At 40.2% G+C, this 21,304-nt stretch overlaps 1 protein-coding gene across 4 annotated transcripts in view; it reads right to left on the reverse strand.

Annotated features, from left to right (window-relative positions):
* The window catches only part of nox5 (NADPH oxidase, EF-hand calcium binding domain 5), a 92,611-nt gene extending 72,614 nt beyond the window's left edge, over positions 1-19,997 (reverse strand). For 3 of the 4 annotated variants that reach the window (XM_072565250.1, XM_072565248.1, XM_072565252.1), the window contains exons 1-4: positions 19,833-19,997; positions 6,544-6,592; positions 5,788-5,910; positions 5,250-5,373 (exon numbers count right to left, since the gene is read on the reverse strand). In XM_072565250.1, the coding sequence (XP_072421351.1) occupies positions 5,250-5,369 (120 nt within the window). In that variant the 5' untranslated portion in view covers positions 5,370-5,373; positions 5,788-5,910; positions 6,544-6,592; positions 19,833-19,997. The remainder of the gene's footprint in view (positions 1-5,249; positions 5,374-5,787; positions 5,911-6,543; positions 6,593-19,832) is intronic. The other variant, XM_072565249.1, reaches the window with a different exon arrangement.
* Positions 19,998-21,304: the final 1,307 nt, after the last annotated feature.

Below are 21,304 nucleotides of genomic sequence, written 5' to 3' on the forward strand. Positions count from 1 at the left end.
ACTAAATGCTTTTTAAAATGACCCAAGATCATTTTTTGGATGATGCATGAACCCAATATCCCACCCGTCTGCTCCGTTGGATGCTAAATATCCCATCGTACTGTTTGATGTTGAGGAGTGACTTCTCCAATCCTGACCAACATCCCTTTAACAAACAGCACTCCCATAAAAAGGCTTGTTAGACCTCTCTGTGTGCCAATTCCCCCACTGGTTAGCTTATGTACTTTGAAAGTAATCAATTTGTTTTAAAGTACTTTGACATGTCCGAAATGCACAACTTAAATTCAATTTCTTTATTCAGCAGATGGAAAGACAGAGCTTTAGAATAAATTGGGAAAAAATGTTTCTATTGCCAGGAAGGTTAATAACCCAGAGTACAAAGGCTTAAGTTCAATTGACAAAAGGATGATACAGAGGTAAGAAAAATACATCCAGAGAATGGTACAACCGAGTTCAGGACCATTAAAGTATAAAAAGAAATACTTTAATTTAACCAACGGAAATGCACCACAAGATGTCACCTTTTCTAAAACAAAGCAACATTATTGAAGGTTTGAACAAGATCAGCAGCATTAACTTAATATGGTTCATAATTACATATGTTTTGTACTCAGGTTTACTTCCTATTTCCTCTAAGAATTCTCTTGTAAGACACATAAAACTTGTTAACATCTGCAGGGACCATCCGTAACTGCCATAATCCTCTATAGAATTTTCCTTGTCTCCACATATTCTCGTAGGTAAAATCTTCATTTACCATCTCTTGATTGTGGGTGCCTCACTCTCTTTGTCTATTTAGTTTCCCAAATGAATCTGCTGGTTGCTTTATTTTGCAATAAGACCCTGTGAGGTCCACTGTAGGTTCCCCCACTGCAGGCAATGTTCCAGCTTGTGTTCCTCGCAAGTTGCAAACTGAGAAGAAGTCTCACCCAGCCTCCAAAAGGTCAATGGTGAAGTTAGTGTTTCTTCTGATTACAGAACAGCTTTGTCTAATTTTGGTTACCTTTTCTCTGTGAGTTGAAAACCACATAAGGTTCAAACTGCAACTAAAAATCTTTCTTAGCAAACACTGAAGTAAATTAAAACAAGTAACCTTCTAAGCTGCACCTATCTCCATGCTGATGGAGCCTACTGTCGATCATCCTGAAATACTCATTTCCAATAGAATCCCTACAGTGCGGAAGCAGGCCATTCAGCCTATTGAGTGCACACCAACCTCCTGACGAGCATCCCACCCAGACCAACCACCCCCCTTCACTATCCCTGTAACCCTGCATTTACCATGGCTAATCCACCTAACCTGCACATCCCTAGACACTGAGCAATTTCCCATGGCTAATCCACCTAACCTGCACATCCCTAGACACTGAGCAATTTCCCATGGCTAATCCACCTCACCTGCACATCTTTGGACTGTGGGAGGAAACCAAAGCATCCGGAGGGAACCCACCCAGACACGGAGAGAACGTGCAAACTCCACACAGACAGCTGCCCGAGTCGGGAGTCGAACGCATGTCCCTGTTACTATGAGGCAGCAATGCTAACCACCACCAAGCCATCCACAGCATTTAGTTGGCCGTTTATTTCAGATTTTTATTCAATTAAGTTTCTCCATCTGTCATTCAGAATAGTTCATATGATTTGGCAAAGGGAGGGATCTAACCTTTCAGGGCATGACTGAATGCTTTCAAGCTACCTTAATTCCTTTAACAATAACATATTTTTTTAAACTTCATTCATGCAAGCATAGCAGATGACACATCTCTAGCTCTTAGCTGAGTAAACCCACGAGCTGTTTTATGATCTTACTTTGCTAGCTGTTAACCTCGTAAGTCAACAGTTTCAACTTTTTAAGTTTGATGGACTCCAGGCTTGCTTTAACTGCATTATCCTAATCCAGACAGTTAACCTATAATTCCCTAAACTAAACATTAAACACTAAAACACAGGAACAATGACAGGGTATTCACAACAAGAAGAACTTATAATTTAGAATGTACTGCCTGAACTTAACTTTCAAAAAGGAATTGGGGAAACAGATGAAGGAGAAAAATTACAGTTCTGTGGGGGAGAACGGTGGACTGGAACTAACTGGATTACACTTTGAAAGAGAAAGTACAGATCAATAAATGGGCAGAATGGCCTCCATTCATGCTGTATGATTCCAATGTTGTTTCTGGATACTGTCCAGTAGCAATGTATTTCTGAATGAAAATTTATGAATAATTTTCCAGCTGAACAGTATAGCACTGAACAAACATCATCATATATTAAAATTCTAATTACAGTGTTACAAACAAAACAAGGAATGTTTTTAAATAGTTCCCAAATTACTCAAGACACACCTAATATTTAATACAATGTACAGAGGAACCTCAATTATCCAAAGTCATGAGGCAGGCAGGTTTTCGTATGGATAATTGATTATTCGGATAATTGATTTGATCTTAAACAAAGGAAGCCACACTGCACATAATTGCATTAAAAAGCATAATATCAGAGTTTTTATTTCATTCGATCGCTAAAATTTGTACAAACACTGGATATCACTTAAAAATTCATGACTTTTTACAAATTAGATCACTTTTTGTGAACCGGTACAGTAAATAAAATTTATTGAGGTGGAGATTGGTTATTATTTTTGAAGTAAATATCCAGCTGCTGTTGTTTGAGGTGCTGCTGTTGTTTTTATTTTGTGAACGATAACATTTGGCAAAGATGCATCAACCTAACGGCATCGACTTTATTTTGTGCTTTGTACCACTCCATGAAAAGTCGCAAACTGTCAATAGCTTCGTTATCAGGGACTGGAGGTGTCACTATCAGATTTTCCTTACCATCCACGCCATCTGTACTTTCCTGCTGTTCTCCTGTGACTACGCTGATAATCTGATCATCGCTGAGTGTCTCTGTTCCGATATCGTTGTCACAGTTTACCCAAGCATCGATCTCAGTCTCTACAAAGTCTCCTAAACCCATCTGTCAGCAGTTTTCAGTGATGTTAGTGATTAGCCTTTGTTCTGGATGGGTGTCCTCTTCATTGTCCTGGCTACAAACACACAAGCCATTGTCCCAACACTCCGCAATTGTCGATGGCTTGATGCGATCCCAAGATTCAGCAATCCCCATGATCCCACTGTCCTTGACTGTGAATGCCTTCATAAATTCCTGCAGTCCTTTCTCTGTATTGTCTTCACCCAGGACGGCGTGCAACATGTTACAATGATAATATTTTTTCACAGTTGAGATGATTCCCTGATCAAGCAGCTGTAACCTTGAAGTGGTGTTGGCTGGTAAAACTTGATAGCTCTGTCTGCTGATTCTAACTGGCTGCCTTTCACAGTGTGCCCCCACATTGTCACCAAGCAGAGGGGCATATTGCTCGGGTCCAGCGCTTGTCAAATGTGACCTGACAGCAGGTACAAACACTTCTTGAAAACAGGATGAAAAAAGTGGATATTTCATTCATGCCTTATTTTGTGCTTTGTACTTCACGGAAAACGAGTTCTTGTCACAGTTCTTGAAGCCACGTGGATTAGCCACATCGCCTGATGCAGACACGAGGTCATTTATGAGTACCGGTGGCATTGACACAAGGGAAAATTGTGATCCGATCCTTTTGCACTTTATGTCCCGATAACTGCTTTTACGCGGTGGATGCAAGTGTTTTATCTGGCAATGCACGCCAAAACAATCCACTTTCATCAGCGTCGTACAATTGCTCAAGGTTATACTTTCCTTCATGAATGATGGATTGCAGTATCAGCCTGTAGCCTTCCATTGTGCTGTCATCCACGGACTTCTGTTCTCCAAGAATGCTGAGCTGCCTAATGCTGTGACGATGTTTTAAGCGTGTAACCAGCCCAATGATACACCATGATCAGACCCACAGGTGTGGAGTTGTTCGTGGAAACTGGCAGCTTTTTCCAGTATCATCGGGCCAGATACGGGAATTCCCTTTCACGCTGCTGTGAAAACCACAAAGACACAGCTTAGTCGAGTTGCTCATCCTTTGCTGGCTTCATGGATTTTCTTTTTCGAACATTTGCAGTGTCACGTTAGCTGATGGATTTCTCAATCGCTGGTCTTGCTTTCCTGATGGCAGACACTGTTGCTATTCCAACGTCATACTCCTGTACAATCTTTGTTGCCTTTTCACCATGATCCAGATGCTGTAAAACCTCACTTTTCTGTTCAATTGTCACTGCAGTCCGCTTTCTCTTCACAGACTTGGTAAGTAAGTACAACAAACTCGATCAGTTAGACCAGATACGAACTGGGAAAAAAGTCGTAGATGGAATGAAGACACCACTGATTTTGTCATGCATTTTAAATCCTTCAGCATGTCAGTCATTTTTATGTGTTAAAATTCTTCCAACACTGCGACAATTGACTGACTAAGATTGTTGCACCAGTGTCACTAACACCTCATTGCTGCAACGCTTGCGCATTTTCTTCAGTGCAGGTATTCCTCAGCTAAACAAAAGACGTGATCGTTACACCAATGTGGGCTGAAATTATTTTAACATGGCTAAAATTGACTGACTGAGATTGTTGTCAAGATTAGCGTGGTGCTGGAAAAGCATAACAGATCAGGCAGCATTCCAGGAACAGGAAAATCGACATTTCGGGCAAAAGCCTTTCAACATCCTGAATAAAGGCTTTTGCCCGAAACATCGATTTTCCTGCTCCTCGGATGCTGCCTGATCTGCTGTGCGTTTCCAGCATCACGCTAATCTTGATTCTAATCTCCAGTATCTGCAGTAACCACTTACACCTGACTGAGATTGTTGCACCAGTGTCATTAATACTTCTTTGATGCAACATTTGCACATCTTCTTCAGTGCCGGTAACCCTCATTTACCCTGTACTGTTAAGAAAAGACGTGATCATGGCACCTTTATCAGTAACACTACTTTGTTGTAACGGTGTCATGGGACCTCAAGATCTTCTTTGGATAATCCGATTTTCGGATAATTGATGTTTGGATAATCGAGGTTCCTCTGTACTTTTTAAGATGAATTCTATTGGTGTAAATATTATGAAGTAATGAAAATACAGGTATCCGGGAATATATTCTCTGCCCGTAATTAATATTAAATGATATAAACATGTTCTTTATAAGCCATATCTACCATTTTATTACAAAGGAAAATTCTACCCGTATTCCTATAAAAATCTATAACTGCTGAGTTTTGAACAGGCAACAATCATAACATGTTCTTTGTGCATTAAAAATGTAATCTTGCCTCCTTCACTTTGAGTGCTGTCTTGAATTCTTCCAAATTAATCTCCTTATCCTCACCAGCAATATTTTCAAACTGCTTGGTCACCCATTCCAACCACTTTGCATCATCATCTGCACTCATTGTGCTGCAACAGAAGGAGGTGGTGGAAAAGAGATGGAGCAATAATTAAAAATAGGAAAGCTCATAAAAATTAGCAACCCCCATCCCTTTAGCCAATGGTCAGCCTTACTGCCCACCAAACATCTCGAAAGCAGAACCTTTGGTGACTATATTCATACATCCCACTTCTTTGGGAGCTTATTTTACAATTAACAATGAAAACATAGCCCCTCATTTTGCTTCGGACTGCCATTGTGAACAATTCGAAAAGAGTAATTTTATTGCAGACGTTATTCTATATCAAATTACAAGAGACATTGTGTTTTAAAATTGTAAGTAGCTTTAAACACCAAACCTTCTAAAGGACATTGATTTTTTTTGTGAGGATTCCAAGTTAAAAGTCAATTTCATTACTGTGGATATCAGGTAAAGTACTCACCCAAAATATTAATTGATGTTCTCTCTTCTGTTTCCAAATTCCACTGATGTTCTCTCTTGAGTTGCCAATAGCTCCAGCCTTTCCTACTTCAACCAATTTCAAAGAGTAATTTGCAAAACCGAGCTTGATTTCATGGAAGAGAAGATTGAAATTGGGGATTCCAGTTTTTAAAATGGTGAAATGCAGCGATATAACATTTCAATGGTGGATCAACTGAAGACAGAGGATCACCATCATAAGTAAGGATTGTGTCTGTAAAGATGGAGATTTTTGAAAATGCTGACACACTACAACTTCTTATAATTTGAGGGCTTTATCACAACTGGTGATCTAAGCTAAATTGAATGTAACAAGGAGAAAGAGACCGGTTATTGCTGTTAGAAGGGGGTATTGGGCAGAGTGGAACTGGGGCGAAAGCAAGATTATTTGATGGTGTGAAACTCACTCTATAGAGAGGTCTAAATTCAGTAAACACTGGCCCTACAGCCTCCTGTTTTCAAATTTCCACAATTCAATTTTGTAACTAGCTTGAGGACAAGGATACAAAAATAACAAGTTAGAAATAAGATAGATGAATATCTCCTTCAAACAAGCAGTAAAGGCACACCAGAGGTCTCTCTGTACTTTATCACTCTATGTGCAGCAGCCGTACAGTCAAAGCAGTTGGTGTATTAATCAAGTCTTTTACAAAGGATCTGGATAAATATTTGATTGGGAATGGAAGACAGACGTATACATACATGAAATCAAACTTACACAAAAAGTGCTGGTTCCTTCAGTCCAGAGACAGTTTGAATATCCTGCCCTGGAAAACAATTTGTCAAAGATAAGAATTGAAATGTTGATTATTAATTGAAAGTTTGTTGGAGTAAGATGATGGGAGTTAAAAGGTCGCCAGCTCTGATTTGACGCATTCCTTGCATTTTCATGACGTGAACCTCTGTAGCTAACCACCACATAACCATCCAACCGCCATCAGTTACCTGATTTTGTGTTCAATTGTTCCATGTTTGATAATGAGAGTCTAGTAACTGACCTTGCTCACTGGACTGGATTGGTTAAGACTGGATGTTGCCCCAGAACTAAGTAGGTAGAGCTGGCACAAAGCTGAACTGTAAGACATTAGCGCAGACAATTTGTGACTGCAGGTATTTTAAGGCATTGTAAATAAACTTATTGCACACTTAGAAATTAATGTCATTTCTGCACTGCTCTGAGAGATATAAAATATACAACTTTTGACACTTTCCCGTTTTAGCTACTGCCTTCCACATCAATTGGAAAGTTAACCATCAGTCACCGTCTTTCCTCCTTACATCTCTAATATTTTTAATGCAAAAATATTTCTAGGATTCCAAAGAAAATGTGGTTTACCAAATATTATTGTATGAAGAAATGGGTGTCTCATTTAAGGATTCTGAAGCAATATTTCTCTATTATAACTTACATTATCATAAATTCACTTTATCAGTACAGCTTTACGGTTATGGTGAAGGAAACAAAGATAAAAAGCCTTCCTATTGTGTTTTTGATGTTGTTGATGCATTACAAGAGGAAATCTTCTCCCTCTACAGACTTAGTTCAATTATTTTGTCCAAGTTTATTTAATGAGAATTAATGTGCATAATTTACAATGCTGCTGTCAGCCACTGTTGGGGACCAGTTGCTACTTTAGACTAGTTTACAACAGATTTGCAAGGTTGCATGTTAATTATTTAAATCAGAACTGCACGTGTTTGTTTTTGTGCACACCAGGGTGAGATTTCAATCCTGCCTGCGATTCACATATTCCCGATGATGTTAAGGTTTGGCTTTCTCCAAATTTTCAGACTCCTCGTAGCCAAGCTGCCTTCGGTTTTACTCCTGATAAAGTGTTGTTTCTCCACACCTTGGCGTAAGCTGCTTTCAAGGTGGAGATGCTACAACTGTCAGAGATGATTAATAATTGCCCCATCAATCGCCCCCTGAAGTAAGTGACTAGGATTTACTTGTATCGTGTAAGTGTCCTCCAGTTACTTCATTTTGCTGGAGAGATCACATTGCCTATACTTGGGGATTTTGCTGTAGATTCAATTGTGTGTTTTGTTTGCTACAGGCATTACATAAATAGACTCTAAATACAAATAAAGGTGTGATTCACTCTGAGTGCAACATACAAAAGTCTGAAAAAAAGGCTAGTCTAATAGTTAACATTGTCAATTGTTGTAAAGCCACGTGTGGTTCATTAATAGCCATTACGGAAGGAATCTGCCATCCTTACCTAGTTTGGCCAACACATGACTCCAGTTCTACAAAAACATGGTTAACTCTTAACTGCCCTCTGGGCAATTAGGAATGCACAATAATTACTGGTCTATCTCGAGACACTCATATTCCATGAACAATTAAAAAAATACTGCCAATCTCTTCTGGTGGTAACTCTTAGATCAGTTATTTGAAATCATTTGAAATCAATAATTCCTTCTTTGTTCAATGGTTTGGGAAGCTTTCATCTACAATATCAACCAGGTTTGATTTTTCACTTGGGTTACACATAGATACTTAATATATCTGCAGTTGGTGCAGTTATACAGGACCTTGGAACTAGGGCTTATGTTTAACCAGGATGGTTAGGTTTGTCAAGCCCTGGGCCCTGGAGGGGGTCTCCTGAGTTAATACAGGTATATATACAATGCTCCTGTTCCTTTGTTTTGGAGCTTTGCTCCGAGCATAGCTGTTCTGTATTTTGTGGGGCTTTTTGTTTTTTTTTGCTTTTTTTTGGTGTTGCTTTGCACAGCGTTAGGGTTTGTTTTGTATTAGAGGGTAGGTTAATAGTTAGGAGACAGTAGTTGTTTTGTAATTTCTGTTTTTTTCTTTTTATTATACTGATATTTGTTACTGATTGTATTTTTCAAGAATTTTATATGTTTGTAAAGTTTTTAAAAATTGCTAATAGATATATTAGCAGTTTTGATCTCCTAGTCTGAGGAAGGACATTCGTGCTGTTGAGGGAATCCAGCCACGGTTCACCAGACTGATTCCCAAAATGGCAGAACCAACATATGAAAAATGACTGGATGAATTGGGCTTGTACTCCCTGGAATTTAGAAGAATGAGAGGGGATCTCATAGAAATTATAAAGTCTGGATGGGACTGGACAGGCAACATGCAGGAACAATGTTCCCAATGTTGCAGAAGTCCAGAACTAAGGGTCACAGTCTAAGAGGTAAACCATTCAGGACTGAGATGAAGAAGAATGTCTTCACTCAGGGAGTTGTGAACCTGTGGAATTCTCTCCCACAGGAAACTGTTGGGGCCAGTTTGTGAAATATATTGTGCTGGATGTGGCCCTTGTGGCTAAAGGGATCAAGGGGTATAGACAGAAAATGGGAAAATGGAATGCTGAGATTGCATGATCATCCATGATAATATTGAATGGTGGTATGGGCTCGAAGGGCCGAATGGCCTACTCCTGCTCCTATTTATGATGAATCTATGCTCATGCTATATTCCTGTGAACACCTTTTCTATTGGGCTGTTAACCCATTCCAAAAACAGAGCTTTGAGAAAAAATCTAGCACAAGTTTAGGGCTCATCGCAAGTATTGCACCAACCAGCAACTACGCAGAACGCGAAATATGAGTGGCTGATTTTAAATAATTCCTAGTATTTAAAATTCAATCTGGAATATTTTAAAAACACAGCCACCTTAAAGGGATGACCAAAGGGTTTGAAGACAATAAGGAGAAAAAAGATCAATTTATCAATCAAATGTTGTAATAATATAACTTCATTTATTTTGCTCATTTGCAGGTCCAGGATGGATCAGCCCTGGTCCCTTGGAATGTGACACTCTAGCTGTTTGTCTATATTGCGTGGTCTTATTCACGTCAGGTGGTCCTGTAGAAGCAGCACCTGATGCTTTCTGTGATCAGTGAATGGCTCTGTTAGCCCTTCAGCTCACAATGCTCACTGAGTGCAGATAGCCTGAGGATTTTATAGTGAATCTGACTCTGGACCAATTAACTGGGTGCCCCAATGAAAATCTCAATGGGCAATGGTTCCTGGGACTGGGCTGGGCAGGGGGTACTTGGCACCTGGAAAGAATCCCAAACTCTGTTTCCTACCTCCAGAAGAAAAATGCAGTTTGCAAACTTTGCTCACTGCAACAGTTAATAATGAAAATGGTTTTGGAAGTTTCAAAGCTCAACAGTTTCTTCAAAAGTCCTATCTCCTAAATGGAGTCACTGATTCTGGAGTTGAGTCACCAGTCAACGTTTGACCCCAATCATATGCTCCTGTCATCTGACCATGTTGTAAACACATCCCCTTTTGTTACCCAACTGGAAAGCAAACCCTTGACTACCTGACTACATGTTGTTGTGATACTAGTATGCACTGGAGAAGATACAGGTCCAAAGTAAGTAAATTCTACCAAACATCATTTCTCCCATCCCCAACATGTTTATAATTAATAAACAAATTAGCCCAAAGGCAATGAAAAAAGAAACAATGTTGCCCCCATGATTTCTCTCACTGGGACTTATGACAGGAATATATTTGATGAGAAATCAATATTTAAAAGCCACGGATCATGTTTAGTCCTGGAGATTTGGCAACTCCACTCCCAAGACAGTTTTATCTTTCTTTAAAAATGAGCACGATGCAAATTATGTTGTTTATATCATAAAGGCTATACTTGTTGACGATACAGATGTGCATGCTCTAGTTGTGATTAACAGCAGCTGATACAAATTGGAGAACACTTAGGTCACACAAAACAATCAGCAAGGGGGTTCTTGTGGTGCAGTGGTAATGGCTGTACCTCTGATGCTGGAAAGCAGAGTTCAAGTCCCGCTACTCCAGAGGACTGTCATAACATCCCTTAGCAGGTTGAACAGAAGAAAATAAAGAACTACCAATGAGTGGCTTGTGAAATTCTATGTTCAGGTCTCACCTGCCCTGGGACTTGCATTGCTTTGGGAGTTGCACATGGGAATCAAGCAGAATCCCTGACATAGTACAATTGCTGGGAAATTGAGGATTCTGCTGGACAACCCCTCTGTGTCTGAAACCCTCCAAAGCGTCTGTGTAAATCAGGCAGTTAATTAAATAGTTACCCAGGAAAGATTAGACAATTAAAAAGAGTCAAATGTCTGGGTAATTCAGTAACATCACCTAGACTAAAACATCCCTTTCGCACTGGACTTGATGACTCTGTCCCTACCTGCCTGGCACCCTACCCTCTTGGTACACTAATCTCCTCCCTTCACGGGAGCTGTCAGAATGCCTACAATGATGGATCTTTACATCACAGAAAACAACAACTGGCATCTGTGAAAAAGGACAAATGATTTGCCTTCCCTGACCATCCTGCACTCTGTCAAAATGAATGCTCACTCTGCATCAGTAAGGAGCGCTGATTGGAATCTCCTGTCAGAAATGAGAAAATCTTTCTGATCATTAGATAAACGTGGAGTGGCAATGTGTGTGTGATTGCCACGCCTTGGAAGATCTGACCCAATGTGTTCAAACAGCTGGATTAAAACATTGGTGATGTAATGGTAGTACCTCAGGGTCAGATGGTTCAAGTCCTATCTCAGGATCGGCCTGCGTTTGTCACCCAACATATCTAAATAGGTTGATTTTTAAAAAAATATATATTGATTTCCACCTGGAAGGGCGAGTCTGTGGAGGTGAAAAGGAATCACTGTATCCTATTCTGGGTAATGTGAATAAGTCTGTCAAAGACAGACTTGCTCCTGCTACTTATTCCTACCAGATTATTACAGACAAAAGCAATAGAAGCAGGAGTAGGCCATCCAGCCCTCGAGTCTCCCCCCCGCCATTCAACAAGATGATGGATGATCAGCCTCAAACCTCAACTCCAGAGTTCTGCATCAGTTCAGCACAGCCCTCAACCAAATAAAAAATCTATCAACTCCCTCTTTAAATCCTTCCAGCAATCTAGCTTCCACAATCCTTTGGCATTTACCAGATTAACATATTCACCAGATTAACATGTTCACCAGATTAACATATTGCTACCTGTGGGTGCAAATATGAAAGGGAAATATGCGGAGCATTCTGGATGGTGATAATAAAGAGATCATTATTCTAACTCTGAAGCAGGGACCATGGCAGTGATTGACTGTGTTTCTTTGCAATTTCTTATTCTGGTACCTGTTTATCATATATTTAATCCAATCTTTCCTGGTGGTGTAACCCACGTCAAAACAATTCTAAGCACTTCAGTAATCCAGCCGCACCTTTTGTTGTGTATGTGACAGCTACAATCAAAATTCAGACAAGAAAACAATTAACATCAACTTAAATTTGTTTCACACTTATGACAGGTTTGTTTGGCTGCAGATATTTCATAATTACAGCCTCTTTTTGATTCAGTTTGTTTATTTGACACTAATCCCCTCTGACTCCAGAAGCTTTAAACCCAGATTAAGTAGTACAGGATACTGCAGCTCTCTTTAATAGCCGTGCCAAAATGAGTTGTGTTGTTCTCAAGTTTACTCTCTACAGACAAAGGCTTACAGCACGTAACAGCCACTAACTCATCCATTTCAAATGCAAAGTGGTTCGGATGGAGAGCCAAAAAAGGGAAACCAACAGCTGGTGCATAGGAACACGTCACTGAGACACACAATAAGTTCCAAGGGAGGCATGAAATACTACTTCCATTCCTATGAGTAAAGGCCACAACATCTAGTAAGAACTGAGAGGACAAAGAATGAACAGGCTGGGTCCCTTTCTGCTAGATTAGACTGAGAGGAGACGAGATCGAGGTCTCCGAAATTATGAAGTAGTTTGATGTGGTACAAAGTTAAAAATCACACAACACCAGGTTATAGTCCAACAGGTTTAATTGGAAGCACACTAGCCTTCGGAGCGACGCTCCTTCATCAGGTGATTGTGGAGGGCTCGATCGTAACACAGAATTTATAGCAAAAATTTGCAGTGTGAATGCAGTAATTGAGGAGATGTTATCAATGGTAGGTGAGACCAGAACTGGGAGCCATAAATATAGGATACTCATGGATTAATCCATGAGGGAATTCAAGAGAAGGATCTTTACCCAAAAAATGGTGAGAATGTGAAATTCGCTCTCACAAGAGGGAGTAAATGATTGACAATAATAGCGTTCATATATTCACAGGTGAGCTAGATAAACACAAAAGGGAGAATGAATCAAGGAAAAATTAGGAGGAGGCTTATGTAGGATATTAACATTGTCAGAGACCTACCACATTGATTAGCCCAATTTTACTTTGTGATATGAACTTGTTTTGTGTCAGAATCCATAAGAAATCCAACCCTTGATGCTCCCTTCATTTTGATCACCTTTCTGCCATGGTCATTTCTATTTTAGTTTGTTCATTCCCAAGATGTGTGTAACTGGCCAGGCCAGTATGTATTACCCATCCTGAATTGGATTAGGTGTTATACGTAGGCTAGACCAGGTGAGGATGGCAGTTTTCTTCCCGAAAGGACATGGGTGAACCAGGTGGGTTTCTCCTGACAATTGACAATGGTTTCATGGTTCTCATTAGATTCCTAATTCCAGATAGTTATTGAATTTGAATTCCACCATCTGTCATGGCAGGATTCAAACCCAGGTCCCCAGAATATTACCAGGATCACTGAATGAATAGTCTAGCAATAATACCACCGGACATTGCCTCCCCCAGTTAGGAGAGGAATTGCCAGAGGAATCTTTGACTCTGCGCCATGACTGTAGGGAAGACACAGGCACACCACCACTAACGTCAATCTTCACTCACCATCTACTGACAAAAGCTTTCACTGATATAGTGCCTTTAATACAGAGGAACAGTCCTAGCCTTCCAAAGAGGTGTCATTACAGTTTTGACATTGATCCAAGGAAGTAAATATTGGCAGCATTGATGAAGCGAGACAGGTTTAAGTAGGGGCTAAAAGGAAGAAATTTTTTTTGGAGAGAGGGAACTCCACGTTATAATTTAAGGCAGAATATGGCACCCCTTGCTCAACCCCTTAACTGCACCATGGCCCAAAGTTTACAATGTCCAAAATTACCAGCATCTCAATCTTTACTCAGCTGAAACTAACAGCAAATTTGGGAGTCAGGTCATGTTCAGGATAAGAGGGAAATCCAGATGTTTCTATGTAATTTTATACTTTTTCAGGTGGGTGTACTTTTCAAATTTTCTGGGTTGCAATCTCCAGCCATTACTGAATTGATGGAAACTTCAAATTTTACACTGAAAAAGCTACATTGTATTAAATGTTTTTTGCTATATTGATACCAAAATTGTGGAAAAAAAATACCTTCACTGACACTGAAAAGCTAATTTGATATAATAGAATATTAAATCCATCTATTGTGCTGAAAGTTTCTATCTATTTTGATTTTTTAAAAAAAGTTTAGAATATTTTAGTACCTTTCTTAATCCTATTAAAATCAGTGATTTTGTTATCTGTAAGGTTAAATTAAAAGTAAAAGGTTCCAATGCTTTTAAATTCCTTTATTGCTGTCAGTGGGAATACTTCACTGTGATTGGCTGCTTATCTTGGCCTCTGACATCACTGCTGCTAGGTGCCTGGAGATTCGTTTGGCTTGCTGTCAGATTTAAATGACCACCAGGAAGAGGGGAAACTCATATTACAGAGACAACTGGTCCTTTGTGAGCAGATCTGTTTGAGATCCATAGTGAGGGTCATTGCTTCACCACTGACCACAAACCATCACTGTATTTTTTTTCTTAGAATTCCTACAGCGTTGAAACAGACCCTTTGGCCCAACAAGTCCACACTGACTGTCTGAAGAGTGTCCTACCCAGACCCATTACCCTACCCTATTACTCAACATTTCCCTTGACTAATGCACCTAACCTACACATCCCAGAACACTATGGGCAATTTAGCATGGCCAATTCACCTAACCTGCATGTTTTTGGTCTGTGGGAGGAAACCAGAACACCGGGAGGAAACCCACGCAGCCACAGGGGGAATGTGCAAACTCCACACAGACAATTGGCTGAGGCTGGAATCGAACCCAGGTCCCTGGTGCTGTGAGGCAGCAGTGCTAACCACAGCCACCGTGCCACCAAAAACAGTGTTATTGGTTTTTAGCTGCTGTGGCAGTTAGGAGCAATGTAGTTGAAAAGCTTCTGACAAAATTCGGTTTGCATTCATATTTCTGATTGCTTTTCAGAAATAAATGCCCCAGAGGGAAGAATAATATTTTTTTTAAGTAATACTTGGACATGAATGTACTGGTCCTACTGTATTGAAGAATATGAATCAGGCCCATCTGTGTTATTCGCCAGTTTTATTAACTTTCACAAAAATATTTTTTCGAGTTGTTATCCGGGTTGGACTCAAGACTCACAATGGTCAATATAATCAGGAAAAGAGAGAAACTGGTCAAAAGGATAAAAGATTTATTTGCTTTTTTAAACAAAACTTGTATTTCCTGGGTGTTTTAACAAGTGTGTGTGCTGTTACCTAAATCTCTGGTTTCACTTGTATTCCTGGATTCTCTCAGTGGATCTGTGTCACTCCAAGTTACAACTTGCTGCTTTTACTGAGTTGCTGCCTCCATGATTTAGTGTTGGAATAAAGAAACAGATTAAGTGAGCTTTCTTTCCCAAATGACTTGTTGATCAGGATTGAGTAGCTAATTAAAAACCAAAATAAAGCTACACAAAAACCATTAATCCCCAGATATTTGGCATTACTTCATAATGACAAAATTATTAAGTACATTTTCTGGGTCACTATATCAAAGGAAGAATGTTGTCGTTGAGAGTCTTTTGAACAACTGGTAGATATTCCAAAACATTTGGCAAGGTGGCACCAACTAACTAAATCCTGCAATTTCCTATCCAGTGAGCTCTCAGGGTCCAAGGATTGCTCAGGATTAGAATGGTGCTGGAAAAGCACAGCAGGTCAGGCAACATCCAAGGAGCAGGAAAATCGGCATTTCAAGCAAAAGTCCTTCATCAAGGTGAGGTGACAGGCAGCGAGCTCAAAGGGTTCAGGAGTGTTTTGAGTGTGGGTGAAGTCACTAAGGGGAAGGTCATTGGGAAGTTAATGACCTAAACTCAATACAGTAGTCTCATCGTACCCAGGGGGGATACGTTCCAGAACCTACCGTGGAAAGGTGAAACTGCAGAAAGGAGTGAACCCATGCATTTAAATGGAAAACGTACCTTCCCAGCAGCCTCCTGTTCCCTGGTTCTGGAACGTTCCCTTTTATATGTTCGGGCCACGGGAACCACGGGTGAATGAAACCACAGAAAATGATTCCATGGATATGGGGGGTTGCCCTGTACAGTGTCATTTCAGAAAGGTCCAGGAGATCGTACTCAGGCCGCCCTCTCAACTAGGCAATGGCTGGCCAGGGGTGGGGGTCGGGGGGGATGCTGTACATATCTAACAGCCAAAATATCTCTTATATCGTGCATTTAGCAGATACGCCTCACAGAGATGATGAGAGACAGGTCCAGGAGGAATACTGGGAAGTGACTGCATAGAAGTTCACTGAGGAGGCAGATTTCAAATGGGGCTGAAGAAGAGAGAAGCAATCAGACATTTAGATTGAGTTCCCAAGAGTTGAGTCAGAAGGTGGAATGTCCAAATGCTGGTTGATTACACGGCAGTGGGAGGGGATGTGGAGGCCGGTAAAAATGACCGTCAGAAAAGCACAGTTCATGAAGAGCTGGAGGAAATTGCAGAGTGTGGGTGAGGCAGGGGAAGGTGGCTAGAATGTGGAGGACTCAATGAGGGAAGATCAGCATTTCCAAATGCAGTGTTTTCAGGGCCAGGGAATCAATGGTGGTCTTCATCTGCGTTTTACACATATTTACACTAGACTTGTTTAGCTTATCTCATTAGAAATTCTGATAGCTCTTCAAGACCATATATTATCTGGGTATTATTTTAAAATTAACCAAATGTCAAGTAAAGGGAAGAATTAAATCAAGAATGCATTGAGAATACCTTGACAGGACGAAGCCCATTCTGGCAATTTAACCCATGAAGACAGGTACAAATATGGTAAATCACACGTCAACAACATCTATAGCTTAGTATCAACCAGTCTATTGTGAAAAGGCGGGATTTATGGAATCTCAGACCAATGTCACAAATGAACAGTCTGTTGTGATTTAAATTTGTCTTGGTTTCTTTCAAGAGAGAGTTTGAACAAGAGGTGATGAGCTGCTTACTGAGGACCACTTGGTTAAACAGCTTGGGAGGCCTTGGGTGTTCTTTTTTAATGCAGCCTGAATAGATGTGTCCAGCTCTCACAGATCAGGAAATCTGGGTTTTGGTGTTTTCATCAAAAGCTATTGGGGTCTCAACTGAGTTGGAAGCTTCAGTGAATATCTCCTGGCTGCTAATCTCTCTTGATGTTTTGTCCTCCTCGAGTGGAGAACTGCATTTGAAAAGCTGTGTCTGAACGTTCCTTTTTTGCCAAGGGATGTGTTTCTGGCATGTTGCTATATTGGAACAGCTAAATAGTAATATTTACTGTACCTATTATTCAGTTAAGTTTTCCAGTAGAGTTGATATTCTAAATTCCTCTTTCTTTTGTTATATTTTAACCATAGTGTTTAAGTAAATTGTGCTTTACTTTACGTCGAGTAGTTTGACCAGTCGCATTGCATCAGCAACAGACACTGTATGTTTTCCTTTAAAATAAGAAGGCAGGATCTGGGCTACTGCCTTAAAATATTTTCAGGGGGTGTGCTCTGGTCCATAACACTCTCCGATGAGAATTGTGTATTTGTTCTTTCAGTTGTGCACTGCAGCTACTCCCTCCTTGTTTTTGCATACCAGGAATGTTTGCAAGCCAAGATGTAAGCTCTGCATGACTGCAGGTTTAAGGAAGTAGAAATTATACATTGCAAGTGTATTTCCATTTCATAGAGTGAGTGAAAAACAGACCAGTTCAGAGCTTGCTCCAAAATCCCTTCAGTTTGTGTGGTTCAATCACAGGCACACGCCTAGCATGAGTTCCATACTGTCCGATGTAAGGGAAAAAAAACTTGAATATTTATCCAGCCTGAATCAGAATTCCAAACGTTATTAGCCGGTTTCAATTATTCAGTCTCCCTTACTTGACCTTCTATGACAAAAATACAGAAATTGCCACTCAAACCCAGCTACTACATACAGTGCTGGTGAAAAACTATAAAGTCTTATCAGATTATCAAGCAAAGGGTAAGGAGTATCACTTGCTGTTCATGATGTGATATCATAGGAACATAGGAAACAGGAGCAGGAGAAGGCCATTCAGCCCCTTGAGTTCTGCTCCACCACTAGCCTGATCATGGTTGATTTTTTACCTCAACACCATTTTCCTGTCTACCCACATGTCCTTTGCTATTGTTAATAGCTAGAAATCTACCAATCTCTGTCTTGAATATCACAGCCCGTCTGGGGTAGAGAATTCTAAATGAAAATATTCTTCCTTATCTCAATCCAAAATGGCTTATCTTTTATTCTCATACTGTGTTCCCTGGTTCCAGAACCCACCACAGCCAGGGGATCGAAAAACCCACACTAGGGAGGGGGCTCAAGAAATGGATCAGCAAATACCGTTCCTACATAAAATCTTTATTCCTACATTGTGTTGCACACTGGTAAACAAACAACCAAATGATAAAGATCAGAAATGCACGGCCCCTCATGACGTAGACAACAAGATGGTCAAACACAGAACCAACACCAAGCCTTTTTTCGCTTCCAAACTGTATTTAAAGAGAAGTATATGAGCATTAACCTCCGAAGTTTCAACCTGCAGTTATATGTGTATATTATATATGTAGCACTTAAGATATTTTAATCAACCTGTTCAGAGATGTTGTTATACACCCCTGGTGCAGGTTGGGACTTGAACCCAGGTTTCCTGGATCACAGGTAGTGACACTACCACAAGACCCCTATATAAACCCACAATTAAGGCCCACCACCAGAGCATAATTAAACATTTCGATGAATGCACAATTAACACTGCCATTTCTGTTCAAAACATTTAAACGAATTAAACAGAAGAATCTGTCTGAACAAAAGATCTTGGGCTGCAGTGATAGTGCCCTACCTCTGTGCCAGAAGGCCAGTGTTCAAACCCCACTTCAGGAAGTGCGTGCCAGAACATGGCCAAACAGACTGAGTAACAATAAAATAAGTCTGAAGTGCTCCTCACGTTCATCAGTAGAATTGGTATTTTACAGCATGTGAAACAAAAATAGGAATTACTCAAAATGCTCAGCCAGTTTGGCGGCATCAGTGGAGAGAAATCAGAGTTAACATTTCTGGTCCAGCAACCCCTCCTCAGAACCTCAGTACTGAGGAATGTTCACTTGACTCAAAACATTAACTCTGATTTCTCTCCAAATGATGCTGCTCGACCTTTTCCAGCAATTTCTATTTTTGTTTCTGATTTACAGCATCTGCAGTTCTTTCAGTTTTTCTTCTATAGGATGTGAATGGGATTTTTTGGGGAATTCCACGCAATGGGAATAAATGAGAAAGAATTTGGTTGACTGTGACGTAGTGCAATAATGTTTATTACGAATTTTATTAAATAGCATGATACTAAAAACAGGAAGATGAGACACTCAATCCATGATATATCTGAATTAATCAGCCTCAAACAGCAGGGGTTGGAATGCTGTAGGGAGAATTTGGCTTGGTTTTCCACTCCTAACTGTTATCCAGTTACTGTCGCTGGAACATAGATGTCTAGTTAGAACAGGATCAGGTTTAACCCCTAATCCCTTCCATTACTCAATAGCCTTCTTGTCAGTCTGTCTGTTTCAGTGAGGGAGAATAGCTCACTGCGTGAGGAACCACAGGGTTTTATGGGACAGTAGCCCATCATGATGAGCAATCATCTTCAATGTCGATGGGGGAGAAAATTGGAGATAGCCTACAAATCATTTTTTTTTAACAAAAAAAGTAGATATCATACATCACTAAGTCAACATCAATGCATTAAATCAGATCCTTACACATTGCATATAGCTGGATACCTTAAAAGTAAACTTCAAAAACCGATTTACCTGTCATTAGTCATGGCCATGTCAGAGGAGCTACAGTCACCATCCAGAGCATCTTGCAGGAATTCTGTTTAAAGTATTTCTATCGATTGATTTATTTTCCCCTGTTGTGTACAATAGATTCATCTGAGTACGGAATTGTCTGATGTGTCTTCCTGGCGGAACACAAGGTTTTCCTAGGACGTCTTCACTCTGATTTGTGATGGTTTTGCGTGTTCATCTGTGGATTAAAGGATCTTGAAACAATTCATCGGGGAGCATGTGCAGTTGACAACCTATTCCCAGTTCCACCTCTTGAAGTGGTTCCACTTTCAGACAACGCATAACTAATTCCATACATAAAGCTGAATATTAATGAAGCTTCTAATCAAATACTTCTGCTCCTGAAAACATTTATGGTTTTAATTGGTTCCAGAAAGCCTAATTTCCAAAATGTAAAATCTAATTGAAGAGGGATCAGTGTCACCAAATAACCAATGAGATGTTTCCAGGCTGCAAATTCAGGAAACACAATTATTTCCTCAACTTTAGGACAGATCTTGAATTTTCTCTTTTTCTCTCTTTATGAAAAGATTCATTAGGGAACAGATGGCGCTGACAATTTATTCTCAATTGAACCTTTCAAGTGGTTATTGAAGGACCTGCATTTATATAACGCCTTCCGAAACCTTACGGTGTCCAAAAACAAACTGCAGCCAATTATAAGCATTGGTAGAGCTGGAAATGCTGGAAGCATGGGCAGCCAAGTTGCACACAGGAAACTCAACAATGCAAAAGTAAAATGTTGTAGAAGCTAGATTTCAGAAATTAGAACAAAAATTGTTGGAAATGCTGAGCAGTGCAGGCAGCATCTGTGGAGAGAGAAACAGGGTTAATGTTTTTTATTAGTGCCATTTCATCAGCACTGAACAAAACCTGGGAGTGGAAGGTGTTAAAACCCCATGGTTTTGGACGTCATTGCAGATGCTGAGCATTACTGCAGGGATTCTTCAGAACTGGCATCTCAGCCCAACAATCTTGAGCTTCTCCCTGCATTTCTCTGTCATAAGGTAATGTTGGTTTCCACCTTTACAGCTCTTTACACAGATATTGAAGCTGCTCCTTCCAGCCTACAGCAAGGCCTGGCTCGCATCCAGGTTTTGACCTACAAGTAGCATACTAATGTCTGTCACTGGCTATCTCAGGTTTAAAAAAAGAGCAAAATAAAAACCCTTCCCTGCACTTTTAGCCGTTGACATCCTGAGGCTCAGCACGGGCCAGGAGATTAACTGGACTGACATTATCAGCAGTGTAGGTCCAGGAAGGAGTCAGAGATTGGGTGTTCTACAAGAAATACTTCACCACTGCACCTCTCAAACACTCATGCTACAAGCGTAGTCTCATCATTCAGCTTGCCTTTGCACAGTGTGTTTAATTAGTGAAACATCTGAATGCACTTCATCGGAGAGTTATTAAACAAACTTTGACACGGAGCC

The sequence above is a fragment of the Chiloscyllium punctatum genome, chromosome 48 (assembly GCF_047496795.1).
Source record: "Chiloscyllium punctatum isolate Juve2018m chromosome 48, sChiPun1.3, whole genome shotgun sequence".
Taxonomy (NCBI): Eukaryota; Metazoa; Chordata; class Chondrichthyes; order Orectolobiformes; family Hemiscylliidae; genus Chiloscyllium; species Chiloscyllium punctatum.